This window comes from Sus scrofa, chromosome 2, assembly GCF_054392235.1.
Source record: "Sus scrofa isolate SSC_HxYL_T2T_F1_AM1 chromosome 2, Sscrofa_HxYL_maternal_Yorkshire_Landrace_v2.0, whole genome shotgun sequence".
Classification (NCBI taxonomy): Eukaryota; Metazoa; Chordata; class Mammalia; order Artiodactyla; family Suidae; genus Sus; species Sus scrofa.
This window is the reverse complement of record NC_139384.1, coordinates 2745329-2764234: the sequence shown is the minus strand read 5'-3', so window position 1 is coordinate 2764234 and position 18906 is coordinate 2745329. Positions and strand designations below refer to the sequence as shown.

The 18906-nt window shown below is 62.3% G+C and overlaps 1 protein-coding gene across 18 annotated transcripts in view; it reads right to left on the bottom strand.

Moving 5' to 3' along the window:
* Positions 1 to 18906, bottom strand: part of SHANK2 (SH3 and multiple ankyrin repeat domains 2) — a 513576-nt gene that overhangs the window by 282458 nt on the left and 212212 nt on the right. For 14 of the 18 annotated variants that reach the window (XM_085010449.1, XM_085010452.1, XM_085010454.1 and 11 more), the window contains one exon: positions 5273 to 5594. In XM_085010449.1, coding sequence (XP_084866575.1) covers positions 5273 to 5594 — 322 coding nt within the window. Of the gene's footprint in view, positions 1 to 5272; positions 5595 to 9617; positions 10737 to 18906 lie in introns of those variants that run through there. The other 4 variants (XM_085010462.1, XM_085010463.1, XM_085010464.1 and 1 more) reach the window with 1 other exon arrangement.

Here is an 18906-nt window from a genome sequence, read left to right as displayed (position 1 = left end):
CCCCAGGGACCCCTTCCCTGGGCCTGCCTCCAGACCAGGTGGCCAGCACAGACTCAGGGGACCGGCCCTGCACGGCCCCCCTACTCCTGACATCTGGGTGACATGTCATCGGCCGGGCAGCAGGCGGGGGTGGGAGAGTGAGGGATGGCCTGCCCCCCCGCCCTGCCAGCTTGGGCACCTCCCAGGTCGGGATGGGCACAGGGAAGGGAGCAGCAGAGCTGTTCTCACCAGGAAACCATGTCCTGTGCTGCTGGGGGAGCACAGCTGTGGGGTCCTGGTCCCCATGTCCCCAAGAGGCAGGGCAAGGGCGCGTGGAGGTGGACAGAGACCCGAGCCAGAGGGATGCCACCGCGCCCCTGCACCCGGAGCCTGCCCAGATTGGGGCGTATCCCCTGGAAGGGGTGTGGAGGGCGGAGTGGACTCCTACCACCCCAGAACCTTCTGGAACCCTTGCTTCTCCTGCACGGCCAAGTTCGGGGACACAAAAGCCACTTGGGTGAGTGACGGACTTTGCTGCCAGGGTCCAGCCAGTGGCAGAAGGCTCTCCAGCCCAGCCCTGGCCTGTTGGGAGGTGGGGGCTGCTGGCTCCCTGAATGCAGGAGACACAGCCAGCGAACTCGGAACTGAACTCGGAGGACTCCTCTTCCTGCCGAGCTGAACCCATCAAGGAATGGATCCTTTGACGGGAGGGTGGCCAGCCGCCCGAGCATCAAAAATACATCAGGAGGGGAGCTCCCACTGGGGCGCAGAGATCGGGGGCATCTTGGGAGCACTGGGACACAGGTTCCACCCCTGGCTCTGGCACAGTAGGTTAAGGATCCCGCATTGCAGCAGCTGTGGCTTATCCCTCCCAAGTGTGGCTTGAATCTGATCCCTGGCCTGGGACTCTATATACCGCAGGGTGGCCAAAAGAAAAAAAAATCAGGATCTCTTCTGAACCTGGGGAGAGCAGGGTAGCTGGGAGGGGTCCTAGAAGGACCCCTACTCCTCTCTACACTCGGGTAGTGGGCCATGGGGCCACCCAGCAAAACCCCTTCTCAGGCAGGTTCTTAGGGATGTGCACCAGCCATACCCGTAGGCGCCACTAGAGGGCGTCTCAGGCAGGTGAGCACAGAGCCTCCACCTGGGACAGGGCGCCAGAGAGGCAGGGTTCCATTCTCTCTGGACCCTCTTCCCTCTTGGCCTTGCACTCCGGTCCGCAGGTGACCGAGGGCTGGCTCCACGAGGAGGCTGACCCTGCCCACAGCTCTGAGCCCAGGCCAGGAGGAGGCTGGTCCACCAGGGCTGGCTGGAGCCCAGGGGTGAGTGTGTGGGGCTTGGATGGCTGCCGGGGGGGAGGGGGGGTCTCGTCAAGTCTGCACTTGAGGGCTTGGCCCAAGGCCGGTTCTGGCCACATCGCACTCCTGGCTGAGGTTTCTGGGGCCTCGGGTGGGCGTTTACGGCTCGGCCTGGGAGGGGCGCTGAGTGGCCCCCTTCCCTGCGAGCAGTGAGAGAGGAAGAAGGGCGTGAGGTGGGTGAGCAGCCAGAGGGGACCCCCCAGGGGACCTGATCTTCTCCACGTCCCCTGCCCCTTAGCCCGAGCCGCAGCTGTCACCAGGATGATGGCAGACCCCACCCTCCAGCGCCTGCCTCCCAGTGAGTGGCCCAGGGTCCTTCGAGGCGTCACGACAGTGGCACCAAAGGCAGCCAACACTCGTGCGGAACTTACTAGGAGCCGGACGTGGGTCTCAGCGCGGGGCGGGTGCTAACCTCGGTTTCATCCTTGTCACAAACCTTTCAGTCCCTCTTTACATACAAGAGCCGGCACGGAAAGGTCAAATGACCTGCCCCTCAGCGTCCTGCAGCCAGCGGAAGGCAGAGCTGGATGCAACTGGCGGTTTGGCACAGTCGGCTTGGGCGACAGGCCGTGGAGGCAGCTACCCCCTAAGGCAAGATGGGCAGACGGAGGGGTGCGCGTGGACCCGGGCTCTCCCCTCCACCGCTGGGGAGCATCCTGACCCACCTCCGGGTTCTGCGATAAACAGAAAGGGCTCTGAGGGTGCCCTGGGCCACCCTGAGGCTGGGAGAAGTGTCCTCAACTGTCCCAGGAAGGGCGGGGCTCCGAGCTGCGAAGACAGAGACGGGATGGAGGCTTCAGCCTCCTCCCAGGGGCCCCCAAAGGCCCGGGGCTGTGCTGCGGAACCCGAGAGTGGGCGCCCCATCACCGGCGCTGCATGTACGGCCACTTCTCAGGCAGGAAGCCAATGCCCTGCGTGGGGCTCGGAGGCCACCATCACCCTTGAGATCCCAGGGATCCGGGGCACCTGGCAGGTCCCCGTTAGGACGGGGAGGCGGGGGTTAAGGCCCCCCGGCAGTCCGAGGGCCTCTGCCACACACAGCCGCCGTCACCAGTGAGCAGAGGATGGGGGGCGGGTGGGAGAAGGTGGCGAGGGGCTGGCGGGGCCACTCCGCAGGGCGGTGGGGCCAGGCCGGGCCAGCTCTCCCTGGTGGGACAGGCGGCCAGCCCTGTGACACACTGAAAGTCCCATGTCCAAGGCAGCCCCTCAGTCCTGGGCAAACCACAGCCCGGGTGACGGGGAAGCAGCCCGGCCAAACGCCCAGCCTTGGGGTGGACACGGCGTTGAGCCTCGCCTGAGGGCCGCTTGGATCTGGCACCGCTGTGGTGAAGTCACCACTCAGTCCTGAGAGCAGCCCCGGGGCGGGGGCTGGGTTTTCAGGGTCCTCACGCCGCAGTCACGATGACGGGGCTCAAGGGTCAAGGCACCGGCCCGGGAGAAGCCAGGACGTGCGTGCGCAGGAAGTGCAGGCAGCAGGCACGGGGGACAGGCTGCCGCTGTGACCGCCTCACACACACCCGAACCCACACAAGGGCAGGCACACGGGTGCACACACGAACACGCATGCACACACACACATCACACACGAACCCACACAAGGGCAGGCACAGGGCACGCACACGTGCACACACAAATACACAGGCACACAGGGATCCACAAGTAGCTGCACCCATGCACACACACAGTACCCACAGGCACACATGCACAGACACACAAGTCCATGCATGCAGTCACACCACCACACACCAACACTCGCCAACGCATGCCCTGAGGCACACACGCGACACAGAGAGGTGCACACACAGGTGCACGCTGATAGGCAACAGCCACGTCCACACACGGCATCAGACAACCAGACGGGGTCCCTGCAAGACGCCTGCTGCTCTCCCCTCTACACAGCAATATTTCGTTTGCAGCTTTTGCAAATCCCTGGCCACCCTGCCTTCGGTATCTTATTAGATTCCGTCCTGCAGGAAGAGGACACACTCTTTTTAAAATTATAGTCATAATTCTGGCTAACGGTGTGAAGTGGAATTTGAGATCTCGGGGGAACCCTTTAATTTAGCTTTAAACTGCTCGCCAGCACCTGGGACTTCTCTCTTGGGGTGACTCACAGCAAGAATCTAGACGAGGGCCAGGATTGGCTCCCGTGATCTGAGACCGAAACTAGGGGGTGGCGGGGGGGAGTGGTCACGTGCTCTAGGGCTGACATGGGCCTGGGGCTGCTGGCATTCAGGGGGGCAGGCCCGCCCCACGGGCGTGCTCTCCCCATGCCCTCGTGGCTGCGGCCTAGACACCACCAGCCGGCTGCTCATGGTCACAGCAATCAGAGCTCTTCCAGGACCATGAGAAGCACTGAGCCCTCCCCAGCATCCTTGATCAGAGTGGGGCGCAGCATCAGGAATAACCGGCCCAGCGGGCTCCCCGCAGGCATCGGGATGGCCAAGCGGGTCACTGGGCAGAGGGCTGCCCAGAGGGGACATTCGGCCTCACTGGAAGCGCAGCGCCAGCCAGGACACGTGGGAGTGGCCGCTCTCCGGGGGCCGCCGTGGGAGAGGATAGGGTTCACGGAGGACTGGCCCCCCCTGACCTGCCCCAGTCCTCTCATCCGTGACTGGGAGACAGAGCCCTGGCCCAGGTGAGTGTGACGGGGACAGACAGGGCTGGTTTGGTGGCTCCCAGGAAGCCATGCCCCCCAGGAAGTCTCGCTCTGGCGGGATAACGTCTGAAGGTCACGTGAGAAGGTGGAGCGTGTGCCCAGGAGCCGGAGGTCTGGGTGGGGACGAGGGAGCCGGGGCCGGGCCCAGAGGCAGAGTCAGATGCCTGAGGGGGTCCATGCTTGGACTGGCCTGTGCTGGCCTTGTCTCCTCGCCCGGAAACAGGACAAGGATGGGGGTCTCGCCCCCTGGGTTGCCTCAGAGTCTGCTGAGACGCCTTCTCTGCCCCCGCCTTGCGAACAGACACAAAAGGACCAGCAGGACTGTCCCTGGGGCTGTGGGGAGCTCATCAGGCTCCAGACCTGGCCCCCAGGAGCCCCCCCTTGTGCTGGGGTTTCTCGTGACTCGGGCGCACTGGCATTTAACGTGGCACCGGCAGGAACTCGCAGCCCAGAGCCTGGTGGTGGCTTTACGGCCTCTCTGTTCACACTTCACTCTTAAGACCCAGAAACCGAGGCACAAAGTAAGGAATCAGGCCCCAAACACCAGCAGCCGCGCCCAGCCTCCCCGGAAGCTCAGCTGGCCCATCGCCTGGCCTGTCCCCTGAGCAGTCCCTGCGGGCACAGTGCTCAGAAGGGTGACTCTGGGTGCCCGCTGCGCTCAGGAGACGGTCTGGGCTGGGCAGGTGGCAGGACTTTGGTTTTACTGCCGCAACACGGAGGGACCTGACATTCTCCTACTGAGCGAAGACAGACAGAGAAAGACAAACACCGTGTGACGTCACTTCTATGCAGAATCGAATACAAATGATGCAAAAGAGCTTATTTATAAAAAAGATTTCAAAACCCATCGTATGGTCGCCATAGGGGAAACCGCTGTGGGGAGGACGGATCGGGAGGGTGACAGTGACATGGACACGCCACTGCAGAAAATAGATGAGTGACGAGAAGCTTCTGCAGAGCACAGGAGGACCTACCCGACAGTGCGTGATGACCTAGAGGGGTTACTACACATCTTACATGTATAGAACCCAGGTAGGTGTATAACCGAGTCACTGCGCTGTACCCCTGAAACTGACGCAACACTGAAAGTCAACTCCACTCCAACACAACGAAATGAAAAACACAGTTAAGTGTCCCAACCTCTGGTTTGGAGTAAAGCAGGCCTTCTGCCCAACCTCTGGCCGTGCCCCGAGTTCGAGAATCCGGGGGCCTGGCGCACGGATGCCTTCCCCTCCCTGTCCCCACGGGAGCCCCCGCGCGCCCGGCCACTCCTTACCCGATGAGCCAGGGCTGCTGGGGCCTCTTGCCGTCCTCGCCGGCGGCACCGCCCAGCCTGTTGAGCGAAGGGGACCGGCTGCGGGGCCCGGGGATGTAGCTCCCGACGGTCTTGGGGACCCCATCGGGCTTGCTGGGCCCCTGCTGCAGCAGCTGTGGCGAGAGGCTGCGGTGGGAGGTGGCGGCGGAGCAGACGGCCCAGTCGGGCGCGCTGGCGTTGAGGTTGTTGTCGCTGTTGGAACGCAGCAGGACCCGGGGGGCGGCCAGCGTGCTGGGGGGCCGCCGTCTGCGGTTGGAGTACGCCGGGGCCTCTCGGAAGGGCACTGGGTCGGAGAGAACGGGAGAGGAGGGTGAGGGCACGTGTGTCACGGTCCCCGCGGCCCCAAGCGCGCCAAGGACGTGGACACTGTGAGTTCCGTGCCGAGCCCCCGGCGGGCCCCGCGGTGTGCAAAACTCACGACACAAAAGCAGGGGCGGCTGGAGACGGAGAATGTCCCCATCCACGGAGGCTCAAGCCAAGGCTCGAGATGGAAGGGACGTGGGGTCCAGCTTCCATCCGGCAGCGCCCATGCCGCCAGCAGCCCAGAGACCGTGGGACGGGTCTCCCCGTCTCCCCGCGCATCGGGACACGGAGGCAGCCAGAGGTTCTTCCTTGGCACAACCTGCTCTGGGCACTGTGGGGCTGGACGATGCCGCCCTCCCCGATTCCTCTGCTGGAGTCCTACCCCGTGGGGCCTCAGAGTTGGAGCTGGATCTTTAAAGAGGAGATTAGGTCAAGTGAGGTCACTAGGGCGGGACCCTAATCCTCTATAACGGGGGTCCTTAGAGGCAGAGGAGGTCAGGACACAGACACACACAGAGGGGCGGCTCTGCGAGGACACGGGGAGGAGACCGCCGTCTACATGCCCAGGAGACAGGCCTCGGGAGGGACCGGCCCTGCCCACCCCCGGGGCTTGGACTCCAGCCTCTGGGACAGGACACAGTGAGTCCTGCTGTTTCAGTGGCCTTTGTGACACAGCAGAGGACTGACTCACATGGCGCAGGTGCTACTGGTCACCATCGGCCTGCCCCCCGCCCCCCGGGGACACTGCTCTCCACCCAGCAAAGCTGCCCGGGCAGCGCGACACGAGGGAGGACGCGCCTCACTCTGCTTCTTTCCAACTTCCAGACCAGAGGCAAGGCCCTCGCTCTGCGCGATCAGCGCGCCTGGGGACGTGGAATGGGGACACGGCCCGCAGGGACCGCGAGGGCTGGAATCTACACGGCGGGCCCCCCGGGTTGCTCCCAGGGCTGGAGCCAGAAATAGAAAGTGTCCTTTCTAAGAAGAGCCATCTGAAGGAAAGTAAGCCTCCGGGCTGCAGGGGCAGTGGCGCGCCAGCAGCCCCCGGCAGCCAAGGACGCAGGCCCCCTCTGAGCTGGGCACCCCAGGCAACGTCCTGTTCCGGACCGGACGTGCATCCTGTGGCTGGAAGCTGTGCCCAGCTCTCAAGACTGAGCTGCCCGAGGCCATGGACTGGACTGCAGAGCAACAGGAAACACAGCCTCCAGGAGGGCTGCTCTGGACGTGGGAAAGCCCGCGTCTGAGAGGGCACGCAGGAGTTCGGGACGGAATCCTGGACAATCCGTGGCCCTGGCTGCCCAAGGTCAGGGGTAGTGAAGTTCGCCATGGAAACCAGGGACAGCTGCACCCCATACGGCGCCTGGGCCCGGTATCAACCTGCTGCTGCCAGCCCACTCTCAGGCTGGAGGGTTCAGCTCATAAGGGACAGAGATGGCTCTGGCAGGGCTCGCTGGGATGGGGTGGCACTGGCAGAACTCACAGGGGACAGAGGTGGCGCTGGCAGGGCTCACAGGGCACAGAGGTGGTACTGGCAGAGCTCATGGGGGACAGAGATGGTGCTGGCAGGGCTCACAGAGGACAGAGGTGGCACTGGCGGAGCTGACTGGGATGGGGTGGCGCTGGCAGAGCTCACAGGACACAGAGGTGGGACCGGCAGAGCTCACAGGACACAGAGGTGGCACTGGCACAGCTCACAGGGCACAGAGGTGGTGCTGGCAAGGCTCACAGGGCACAGAGGTGGCGCTGGCAGAGCCCCACCGAGACAGCTGTGACCCAGGGCTCCCCTTGGCCGCATCCTGGGGATGCAGGACAGTCTGGGAAAGCAGAGGGGCAGCCAGCCCGGGGAGCCGACAGAAAGAGCACCAGGCCTCTGAGGACACGCACCCGGAATTCGAGTCCTGGTTCTCAGTTGTGAGAACTTGGAAAAGGCCCGCCCGGAGGTCATGTGCTTCCCAGCAGCCCCCTCACGCCGACCTGCGTCCTCTGAGGCCCGTCTGAGGCCCGTCTGCGGGGGCGAGACGCACTGTCACTTGTCACGCAGCCGGGCCCCTTCGGCTGGAACTCGCACAAATGAAGTCTTGGACGCCAGTCTGGCCGGGAGGGAGGCGGGAATGGGAAAGGCCTGCCCTGTGACCTCTGCCCTGTGACCTCTGTCTTGCTCCACGACCTCTGCCCTGCCATGACCTCTGCCCTGCCCCGTGACCTCTGTCCTGCCCCGTGACCTCTGTCTCCCGGACCCAGGAGCCTGCCCTCCCCAGGGCTCAGTCCACTGAGGAACCAGCCCAGGCCTCACCCCACCTCCTAGAAACATCGCATTTGGGGGAAACGTCCCAGGTGAGTGTTTGCTGGTCACCAGGGGAAGCCCACCTGTGTCCCCTTCCTCTGTTGGGGTCGGACAGAGGCCTCCCGACAGAGGAGTGGGGCTGGGAGCCCTGGCAAAGGGCGGCGGCTCCAGGCTCCCCGAGGGCCGTGCTCTCCGCTCACGGGGATCGCTGGCTGCAAGACCGCAGCCCGGAGGAAGCCAGCGTCTCGGGCGGGGACCTGGAGAGCAGCCCCCGGGGCTGCCTGGAGCTCGCACGCCCCTGCCCCCGCCGGCCCCACCGGAGGACAGGCCGGGGCGCATGCTCACAGCGCGGGGGGGACACCCCAGCTGGACGGGGACACCCCGAGACAAGGAAACGCCTGCACGCCGCGACACGACCTCGTGCGAGCCGCCCGCCCACGCCGTCACTCCCAGGTTTCTGACCGACTGTAACGGGGTCGGATGCTACCGCCCTTGGCAGAAAGCGACGGACGCTGGGGAGGGTCCTGCCAGGGGCTAGGACAGAATCCTAAAGAAAGAGACGTCTAGGCGAGAGCAGAGCCCAGACCCCCACGGAAAACATCCACGCTGCGCACGGGCCGCAAAGACCCAGGTCCCAGGAGGAGCATCTGGGTCCCTGATATGAGACCGTGAGCAGACAGACAAAGGCTGTTTGTTCTACCCATTCCTGAGCGCAGCGGAAGGGGTCGTTCTGCGAGCCGCAGGGATCCACACGGAAGATCAGGGCATAAGAGCCCTGGGACTTTTGCAAATACACGCTGCCCCAGGAGCCGGCGAGAAACTCAGATGCAATCGCATAGGTGACATTAGGGCGAAACAGTCTAATGAGAATGATCCCGCTTAATTAGCAAGATTCCCTTGAAATGAGTTTCCTGTGCAACGTAATTGGAAATTTCTTTATGTGTATTTTATGGCCCGGGCTGGGAATGCACCTTCCTAATTGTTCTAAAGTCAGTCTCCCTAAACCTTTCGATTTCCTCCAACACGACCTCTCTCCCTGACAAACTAACTGGAACCAGCCGTGGAAATGTTGGATTCTCCCCCACCCCACCCCCCGAAAAGGGTTAGACATAACTCTTTTCCTGTCTGAAAATGATTAATATTCCACCCAACTGTTTCCTTCGTTCAGGCAATCTGCAAACTCTAAGTGGGTGGATATTTTCTTAGCTGTCTTACATGCATTTATTTCTACGTTTCTTTTCCACAATACAAATTACACAAGGTATGACAAAAAAGCGGATGCACTTTTAAAGTCTGCCACGCTGCCTTTCCCACCTGCTCCCTGAAACCGCCACCCGGGGACCGCCGCGGCCAGCAGCGTCCTGACCTCCCTGCTCCCGGCCGAGCTCTCGGCAGCCTCGGGGTAGCGGCCAGACTCGAGTCGAACTTCCCATTTGCCACAGGACTTAGTCCCACGCGTGCCCTCGGCACAGTCACCGCGGATGCACATGCCACAATCCTGCACTGGGCTGGAGACTTAGGGGAAAAAGGCACCTTCGAAGGCGTTGAAATCCCAGACCGACTGCACCCAAGCCCCGTCGCCCACCAGCAGCAATGACCCCCTCTTCCACGACGGGGAGGGCCAACCCGCCATCTGGGGAGGGACCCGAGGACCGGCGTCCGGGTCCCCCCCGGAAAAACCCGGGAGAAAACTGCTCATTCCCATGCACCAAGCATCCTTACCTTCCTTCTTGGTGAAGGCGTTTAACAAAGACTTCATTTTCCCTCCGACTTTGGCAGCGGCACGCTCATTATATAACCTTCTCGGATGGGCGGAAGGGAAGGAGCCCGGCCCGGCCCCTGGGCGCTGGAGCCGCTCGGACCCGGGGAGCGGCGGCGGGCGTCTGGGCACTGCGTGCTCGCGAGCATCGCGGGGCCGGCCAGACCCAGCGCGCGGGTGACAGAGCCCACCCCATCTTCTGTCTGTCAGCTGGGAACCAACTGTGCGTAGACGGGGGCTGCTCTCAAAGCCGGCGGCCGCTCCCCGCGCCCGTCATGTGAGCAGGGCTACCCGGCTTTTGTGACCAGAGCTCGGGGGAGGAGGGTCCGCATCCAGCCCAGAGGCATCGGAGAGCCCGAGCCGGGAAGATTCAGGGGCCGGGGCTCCGGCCACTCCTGCTCCCACACACCCGAGCCTACAGAACATGCATGCACGGTGCTTTGCTGCTTTTCGTTTCAAAGAAAAAGCCAAGTTTTCTCGAACGCCGTTTGTCCCCTGGCAGATGTGGGGAGCCAGTCGAGGAGATAAAACAGCCCAGTTCCAGATAAGCCTCTCGCCAGATCCACGTTCACTGGGCAGCCGTCGCCAGCATGCTGGAATTTCCGAACGTGACCCAGATTTCCGTTGGCGAGCATCTGACACAAGGACCCATTACTTCTCTGGCTCCCCCCACGGAGGTAATTACCCTGGAGAAAACAGAATTTCCACCCCCTTCTTCTTCTTCTTCTTCTTTGAAACAAAAGAGAGAAAACAATTAAACTACAGCCCGGCCGCGGCTGGCCCTCCTTCCAGGAGGCTGATGAAAAGGCGTGTTTGCAGAGCCACTTGGCATCTTTCTTAGAGGATTCCGGGAGACGCAAGACAGGCACCGGGAAAGTTCTGCCTGTGCAGCAGACACAAAGGGAGGGGCGGAGGCCGGCGAGCCCGGCGGCAGGTGGAACGGGGTTCTTTCTACACAAGGAGAAAGGTCTTCCCGAAAACTAAATGGAGCATCCTGTGGAGCGGGCTCTGCCGCCCGACGCATCTGCTGCTGGGGCTGTAATTAAGTGTGTGTTTTATCGGTTGCTAAGAGAACTGCCTCTGAAATTTGAGAAAGAGAGAGAGGGAAAGCGAGCGAGAGATGAGACGCGCAAAGGCAACGGAAGCCTGTGAGCTGAATTCCATATGGTCGACACGCTTCGTGTCAACAAAAATGGCAGCGTCAGGAGCACGGAGAGCATCTCTTCACGGGATGCCCGGGCTGGCGGCACGTCGCACCCATCTGCCGCTCCGGGGAGCGGGCATGGAGGCTGGGTGCCCGGCACCAGCCGGGCGTTCGCACCTCGTCGTCCCTCAGCTCCCAAGACGCCCCGTCACGCAGCCCGGAGCTGCTTTCCGACCCGTCCCAGGGGCTCCTGCCCACCGCGATGGAGACCAGGCCATTTCTGGACCTGCCCTAGAGGCAGGCGGCCCCTGCTGCCTTCTGGCATCGAAGACCCCGCGACCCCGGGGGACGCGGAAAACGCCACCACGAAGGACACAGCTGCTCCCGCTTGGGGAGCCTGTGGCTGTGCCCCGGCACCCTCGCCAGGAGTCGTCAGGCTGGGGTGTCTAGTTCATCCGGGGTGTGCTGGCCACAGGCTGGGGCAGGACGCCACAGGGACGGTGAACCAGGGGGGATCCGCCAGAAGCGGGGGCCCTGCCACGCGGGCTCCGCACTTGCCCAGCACAGGGAACCCTCTGGGGAGAGGGAGGTGCTGCGATGCTCAGCTCTCCCTCTGCATGTCTGTGATGTGTGCTGCCCTCGCCAAGTCCTCGTGCCAATCTTCAGGTGGCGCCGCCACCTTTGCTGGCCAGCACGTTCATTCTAGGGTTGGCGGGCGGCAACCTCGCCAAAGGCCAGAGGTGCCCCCACGGCCTGCTGCCCCGCCGTGGACCTCGGGTGGAGGGCACGAGGAAGAACTGTCTTCACCGGGCACCACAATCTCCCATCGTTTCCGACGCGATGGGGCGAGGGACCTGGACGGAGCCCTGGCACCTGCACGTGGCCAGGTGGGACACCCCCCAAAGCAGCAGTAGCGTCTGGAACGAGGGGGCCCTGCCTGCTCACCGGAGAAGGGAGCTTCTCTGGGACAGACCCCGTATCCAGGAAATGGGCGGGGGGGCCTGGGGCAGAGGGCGCGCCCCGCCCTCCCTCCCGCCCCATCCCACCCCCACCAGCTCCACATCCCAGCGCACGTGTGGACCCAGGCCGTGCGGGCCCCAAAGACGCCGCAGTGAACAGGACAGAGAGGATCCTGGCTCCCTCCCAGGCTGCACGAAGGGCAGGGTGGGGACAGGAGGGCCAGCCTGGGGTGAAACAGGATGCGAGGCACCAAGGAAGCAGCAGATCTATTCCAGACACCTGCAGTGATTCTCACAGCAGACACCTTTCCTAACACCGCTTCCAGGAAGCGGACTAAACCAGTCACCCAGATGAGGGGCAAGAGCTCAGACTCACATGCGGACCTACTGTGCGCCTGGCCGTGGCCCAGGCTCCGTGCCACAGAAACCCTGCAGGCGTTGTGGGGGGAGGCGGGCCATTTCTGATGCCGTCCACGTGGCCCATCTAAAGCCTCCTTGCCACCGGCAGGCATGCCCTCCTTGAATACCCCCAGCAACGGGGAACTTACTACCAGCGGGCAGGGGTTCTGTTAGACAGGGCCTTCGAACCCTGGCTCCGTGCCTGCAGGGGCCAGTCTCTGTTCCTGCCACACAGACAACACGGCCACGCCTGCCACATCCTGAGGCAGTCCAAGTGCAGACTTTATCCCCATAAACGGGAGGTGGGAGGCGTCAGAGCCCAGAAGCCGGAAGACGGCGGATCTTCCCTCCCACCAACGCCTAGACCCTTTGTTCCTATTCAGGGCCCTTCACAGAGTGTCCAGAGCGACCATGAGAGGTTGTGCCGGCCACATTCCTGCAGACCGAGGCCTGATTGCAAATGATTTCATTCCGAAGGAGGGGAGATGGGAGAAGAACTGTTGGTCCAGGCTGGGCTGGGGCGAGGCGGTGGCGGGTGGCGGGCGGCGGGCGGCAGGGCGTGGGACCAGGAGGCTGCGCGGTAAATCTGTCCACTGCTCACCCACACCCCCCACCCCGAAGGGGCAGTGAGCATCTTTGAGTTGGGGGACAGATCAGGGGGAAGCCCCCAAGTCAGAGAGCTTCCAGGAAGGAAGAGGGTCACCCCTAGATGAACCCCAAACTGTCAGCCTCCTGGCCTGGCCCTTGAGCCATCACCTTGGTCCCACCCAGCCCGTGTCCACTGCCAGGCTCTCAGTAAGAAGTAACACATAAACAATAAACTATCCGAGAGTCCACACCCCCTGCCGGCCCCCAGCCCCACAGGTCCTGCACAACTTTGGCTTCCGTGCCCCCCGGGCCCCCTCGCTCTGCCCACCTCCCAAACCCTCACTGTCTGAGCCCTTCATTTGCCACATCTTTTGACAACTGCCTGACAACAGGCTGAAAATAATTTCATTTCTCGTATAAAAAAGGCTCTTCGCACATCAGAACATTTCAAGATGCTCTGAAGGCCTGGCAGGGAAGACACGCCAGGTGTTATAAACACGCCTGGTGAGCGCGTGCGGGGCCGGCGGTCTCAGCAACACCGGCCGCTCGGCGTCCGCGGTCGCCCACCTGCCCTCGCTGTGGCTGCCGGGCCAGCTGGTGGGGAGAGAGCCGGGTGGCGGCAGGGGCCCAGTGTCTGACTCTGGGGCTGCCACAGACTCCCCAGCCTCAGTGTCCCCGTCTGTGAGGTGGGAACAGCCCAGCGCATCCCCAGTGTTGACTGGGGTGGGGGGTCACCCAGGTCTGGAGCATAGGGCGGGGAGGCGGCCTTCTGGGGTTGGGTCCCAGCCGCTCCGCCTCCCAGGCCCATGAGCCCGGGACAGTCGCCGCGTCTCTCTTCCCTTCCCCTTCCGTCGACAGGGACGTGAATGGTGCCGCCGGCTGGGAGGCGAGGTCAGGCCAGGAACATCAGCCACATCTGAACTTGGAGGCTGGCAGCCATCGCCAAACAAGCACGTTTCACTTAAAAAACCTCTGTGCTTTAGGAGCAAGCCCACCTCCCCGCCCCACCCGGCTCCCGGCCTGTGCTCAGCCTTCCAAGCTGAACGCCTTTATGAGGTCTCTGCGGGTGCTGCTTCCTCCAGGAAGTCACCCTGGCTGCTCCTCCCTGGAGTGTCCCCCTACACAGGGCTCCCAGGCCGGCAGTTCACCCTGGGGCATTTTTCTGGTTCCAGGGACTTCAAGCTTCCCGAAGGCAGGTCCACTGTCCAGCTCCCTCCTTCCTGCAAACTGGAGGCGCTCCCAACCGCTCTGGACTTGGGTGGACAAGGGCATGAACTGGTGAAAAGGGAGGCGGCGAGGCTGGCCTCTACTTTGTCCTGAGTGTCCCGAGGCCCTTTGCCAGCCCCCCCAAGCTGGTCTCCTCCGTTCCAGCCAAGTCACCCCACTTCTCTGCCCCATCCTGCCTCCACCCCTGCGTCCGCCTGGGCCCTGCCCTCCCCGCGGAGGCTGAGCTGCCCTGCAGGGCTCCGGGCTGACTTTGGCCAGATCCCATGGCAGGAGCCCTGGACGGGGGTCAGGCCAGCGTCCTCTGTGTCCTTGATGTGTCTGCAGAGTCCCCACCCCAGTCCTGCCTGCCTGGCGGGGGGGGGGGGGGAGGGCCTCAATCCTTCAGCTTCCGCTGCTGCCGGGGCTCCAGGCAACCAGACGTGCAGCCGAGGCTCTGACTCAGCAGGAGCAGCACGACAGGGACCACGGCTCAGGATGGTGTCGGCTCCATGGCGCGGCCACGTGTGGCTGGTCACCAGGCTGCCCACACAGCTCCCAGGCCTGGCTTCTGGCATGAGCGTCTCCAAAGCCCTGAGATCCCGGAGGTGGCCGTGCCCCTTCTCTTTCCAAGTGGCCTGGGGGTCATTTACTCAGCCCCCCACCTCCTGTTGGTGGGGGCAGGTGGGGAAGGGAGCGCTGTCTGGGATGGAGACGGGGCTGGGGAAGCAGGAGAGGCCCCAAGTCTATTTCTGCTTAACGCAAACTCACGGAGGCGGCTGTCACCTCTCGCCAGACAGGAGCCCCGTGGGGAACTGAAAACAGGAAGCAAAACTTGAGAGGGTCTCCGCAGCCCGCCAGCCCCGGCCTCCACGCCATCTCACAGACCTGAGAGCCAGCTGCCAAGAAGGGACCCGGGCGGGAGAGAGCCTGGCCCAGCCTAGCCCAGTCTGGCCCCGCCGGACAGGGAGGTGGCGGGTCCCCCCGGCTGTGGGCTGGACCCGGGTCCCTCCTGCCCCTCCCCGCCTGGTCCAAAATAGCAGACCTGGCTTCCTCTCTGCGTGGCTTTAGTGACTGCAATTTAAATATTAGCAGGCAGCATTCCTGCATCTCACAGTAATTGTTAAATGAATCATACTTTTATAAATAACAGGAGATATAAAAAGGCATCTTAGCAATAATGCGGGGTTATCTCTGAACAAAGACGTAGGTGTCTGGCAGCATTTGTAATGTCCCCGTCAGCGGGGACCGCGGAGGGATGCACGGCTGCCAGAGAATCCATTGAGGACTCTGGATCATGGGTCCAGGGGCCCCGACACGGAACCTTCAGACCCCCCCCCGGGGGGGGGTCCCTCCCCACGGCGGCCAGGCTCTGTGCCGATGGTCTGGGGTAGGGACTCCGGCAGGGCCCAGGCACCCGTCCCGACGCGGTGCTTTAGGGCCAAGACCAAGGGCAGAGCAGGGCCCGGAGGGGGACGTGTGGGGTGAACCAGGGCGGACCCCAAAGAAGATGAGGGTCCCCAAACTGCCTTCTGGAAGGACCACAGACTCCAAACCCTGGCCTCCTCCCCTCCCTCAACGCAGCGTCTGTCATTGCCGCAGAGACACTGCTGTCGCGCAAATGCTCTGACCTGGCGGTCGGGGGCAGGGGGCAGCGCCGTGGCTTAACACAGAACGCAGGAGCCACCCTGGTGGCCCTTCTGAGAGCCTAGTGACGGAGGACTCCTGGACTTCCTTGGGGGGGCGGGGACTGAGGCACTTGTCACCAGTGCTCACCCCGCCCAACTGCTCAACAGAAATGCCCCCAGCCCCCAACTTCAGACACGGGCACCTCTGCCGGAAGCCTCCCGGCCCCTGGACACGAGGGACTGGACTGCAGATCCCGGACCGCGAAGGGAGAACCCCCGCAGCCACAGGACACCCGCGTCTCAGGACGCGGGAAACGCCAACCATACACGGTGGTCTGTTGAAAGGCGGCCCCCGAGGAGGTCGGAGAGTCACCGGAGCTGCCGTGTGCTCAGACGGAATGGCAGTTGTGTCCCCTCAATTCATAGGCTGAAGCCCTGACACGGATGGCATTGAGAGGTGGGGGCTCTGGGAGGTGACGAGGTCACGAGGGTGGGGCCCCCACGGTGGGATGAGTGCCTTTAGAAGAAGAGGCAGGGAGACCCCCACCTGCTGACCTGCCGGCACCTTGATCTTGGCCTTCCAGCCTCCAGAACTGAGAGAGAAATGTGGTTTCAGGCTCGCCGTCTGTGGTGTGTTCTCACAGCGGCGAGAACTTCAAGACACCACCTCGGCGGACGGGGTCACTCTTCCTGGCAGGCCTCCAGGGGACCTTCTGCCAGCCCCTCCCAGTGCCCTGGTCACACCTCTGGGCCTCGCCTCTGCGGTGCCCTCCGCCTGGGCTCCTTCTAATGCCAGCCCTTCAGAGCTCACTCAGGGCGGCGTCACCAGAGAGGTGTCCCCTGACCACTGTTTCTAAAAGGGCAACACTCTCTCTCTCTCAGCCCCTTGTTATTTTCCTTCATTGCAATTATCAAAACCTGAATTCAGGAGTCCCCATCGTGGCGCAGTGGAAACAAATCCAAGTAGGAACCATGAGGTTGCAGGTTTGATCCCTGACCTCACTCAGTGGGTTAAGGATCTGGTGTTGCCATGAGCTGTGGTACAGGTCAAAGGCACGGCTCGGATCCCGCATTGCTGGGGCTGTGGTGTAGGCCAGCAGCTACAGCTCCAATTCGACCCCTAGCCTGGGAACCTCCATATGCCATGGGTGTGGCCCTAAAAAGACAAAAGACAAAAACAAAACAAACAAAACCCACCAAAACCTGAATTTATATATAAATTTATGAGTTTGCTTATACTGTCCTATTTTTTTTTTTTTCTTGTTACGCCCACACCCACGGCATCTGGAAGTTCCCAGGCTAGGGGTTGAACTGGAGCTACAGCTGCCAGCCTACACCACAGCCACGGCTGCAGCAACTCAGGATCAGAGCCACACCTGTGATCGATGCGCAGCTTGTGAAAACACCAGATCCTAAACCCACTGAGCGAGGCCACAGGTTGAACCTGCATCCTCACGGATGCTAGTCGGGTTCTGAACCTGCTGAGCCACAAGAGGAACTCTGCATGTTATCGTGTTTTATCCATGGAGACCGAGCCTGTCTTCTTCCCTTCCTCACCAGAACGCAGCTCAGCCTCTCGCAGGACACCTGTGTCTCACCCTTCGTTTGGTGAATAAATAGAAGGAAAGGATTTCCTTGCCCACCTCTCATCCTGGCCTCAGTCACTGAGCCTTCCACTCTGTTTGTCTCACTACACCTAACAGCTGTTTCTGGAACTCTTCCCAACAGGAACACACCCTCCCCACTGCCGGAACCTTCTGGAAGGTGTGTGGGGGGTCACACACTCTTCTGTCTTCAGGGTACAGCACAAGACCTGGCACAAAGAGGGAGTCTGGGAACACATGTGCCAGTTGACTATGTCCTCATCTGTCTGTAAACATCTGGTTGTCTCTGGCTTTGTTTCTATTAACTGTGGGTTCTTTTGATGACATGTCACACGTTCCTGCTTCTCTGCTTGTCTGCTCCTTTCTGATGCTATATGAGCCAATGTGTTGGATGTGTTGCCGAGATTCTGGGTTCTGTTACCTTCTGCTGAAGAGTGCTGTGTTTTTCGAGCAGGGAGGAGAATTATCAGAACACACTGTCCTGTGAAGACATGACTGTTAGGCTTTCTGGGGGAATCTCTGTTCCCGTGGTCTTTGCGGGGGGCGGGGGGCGGGGGTCCTGACTTCTGCGGATGTTCTGGAAGAAGCCGGAAGTGTTGGCCAAACTCCTCTAATAAGAGGAGCTCAACTTGACCTTGTCTCCCCGGGGTGATGGTGGGGGGACTACTGGCGTCTCCCCGTGGCCCTTTGAGCTTGAAGCTGCCGAGAGCCACTGGGACCCGCGGACGCCCATTTTGCGCACAGTTCAGAAGGCAGCCAAGGATCTGAGGGGAACTGGTGCACAGACCTGGGGGCTCTCCACTTTGCACGGGTCCCCCCTCTATTCCCAGCTACTCCGGCAGCCCCGCCCCTGACCCCCAACCACTGAATCCTCAACCCAAAGGAGCTCCCCTTCTGCCAGGTGGGTCTACCTGGACGACGCCCCCCGTCAAGGGTCCTGGCCCCTCAAGTTCTGCCTGCTTTCAGTTACCTACCAACGGCTACGAGCAGCTGTCGCTCTTTGCACACATTTTGTCCAGAGATTGTCATCAGCAGGAGGGCTCCTCTGAGCTGCTCTGCCATTACCGGAAGGTGGAAGTCACAGGCTCATTCATGCCATGAAGCACAGAAGTGTCCCTCCATCACACACTGAGCACACGCACACGTGCGCGCACACACACACACGCACGGTCCAGGTACAAGTCCCTGGTCTCCACCTTGAGAGGCAGCAGAGGTGCCTGGTGTGGAGAAGCTGAGTGTGTCAAAGCAGAGACAGGCTGGAGGGAGGAGGCCTGGGTGCCCTGACCACTGACCACGGAAGCCAAGACCATGAACTGTTCCTGGCACCACGGGTGCCCTTGCAGCCTTGCGGGAAGAATCGCAGACACCCAGGAGGTTTATTTCAATGCAAGGATCCACCTCCGGCAGATTTCAGCCCCCCCCCGCCCCGCCCCTTTGAGATCAAGGTGTTAGGGACCAAAACTGGTCCAGGTGCCAGGGCACCTGGAGAACGAAGTGCTCGTGAGCGCCCTGCGCGAGCCCCGCAAGGGTCCCCAGGTCGTCCCACCAGGACCCACCCCTGGCCGGCAGGTCCCAACGCAGGTTTGTGTTCTGGGAACTGATTAAGCCTCAGGGACTAACTTCACCTTCAGACGAACTGCTCCCAGGGCTGAGATGGCAGCAAAGTTCAGCCGGCACACCCAGGGAAGCCCGGGTCCAGGGAGAACCTGTCTCCGCGGGGCGGGGGG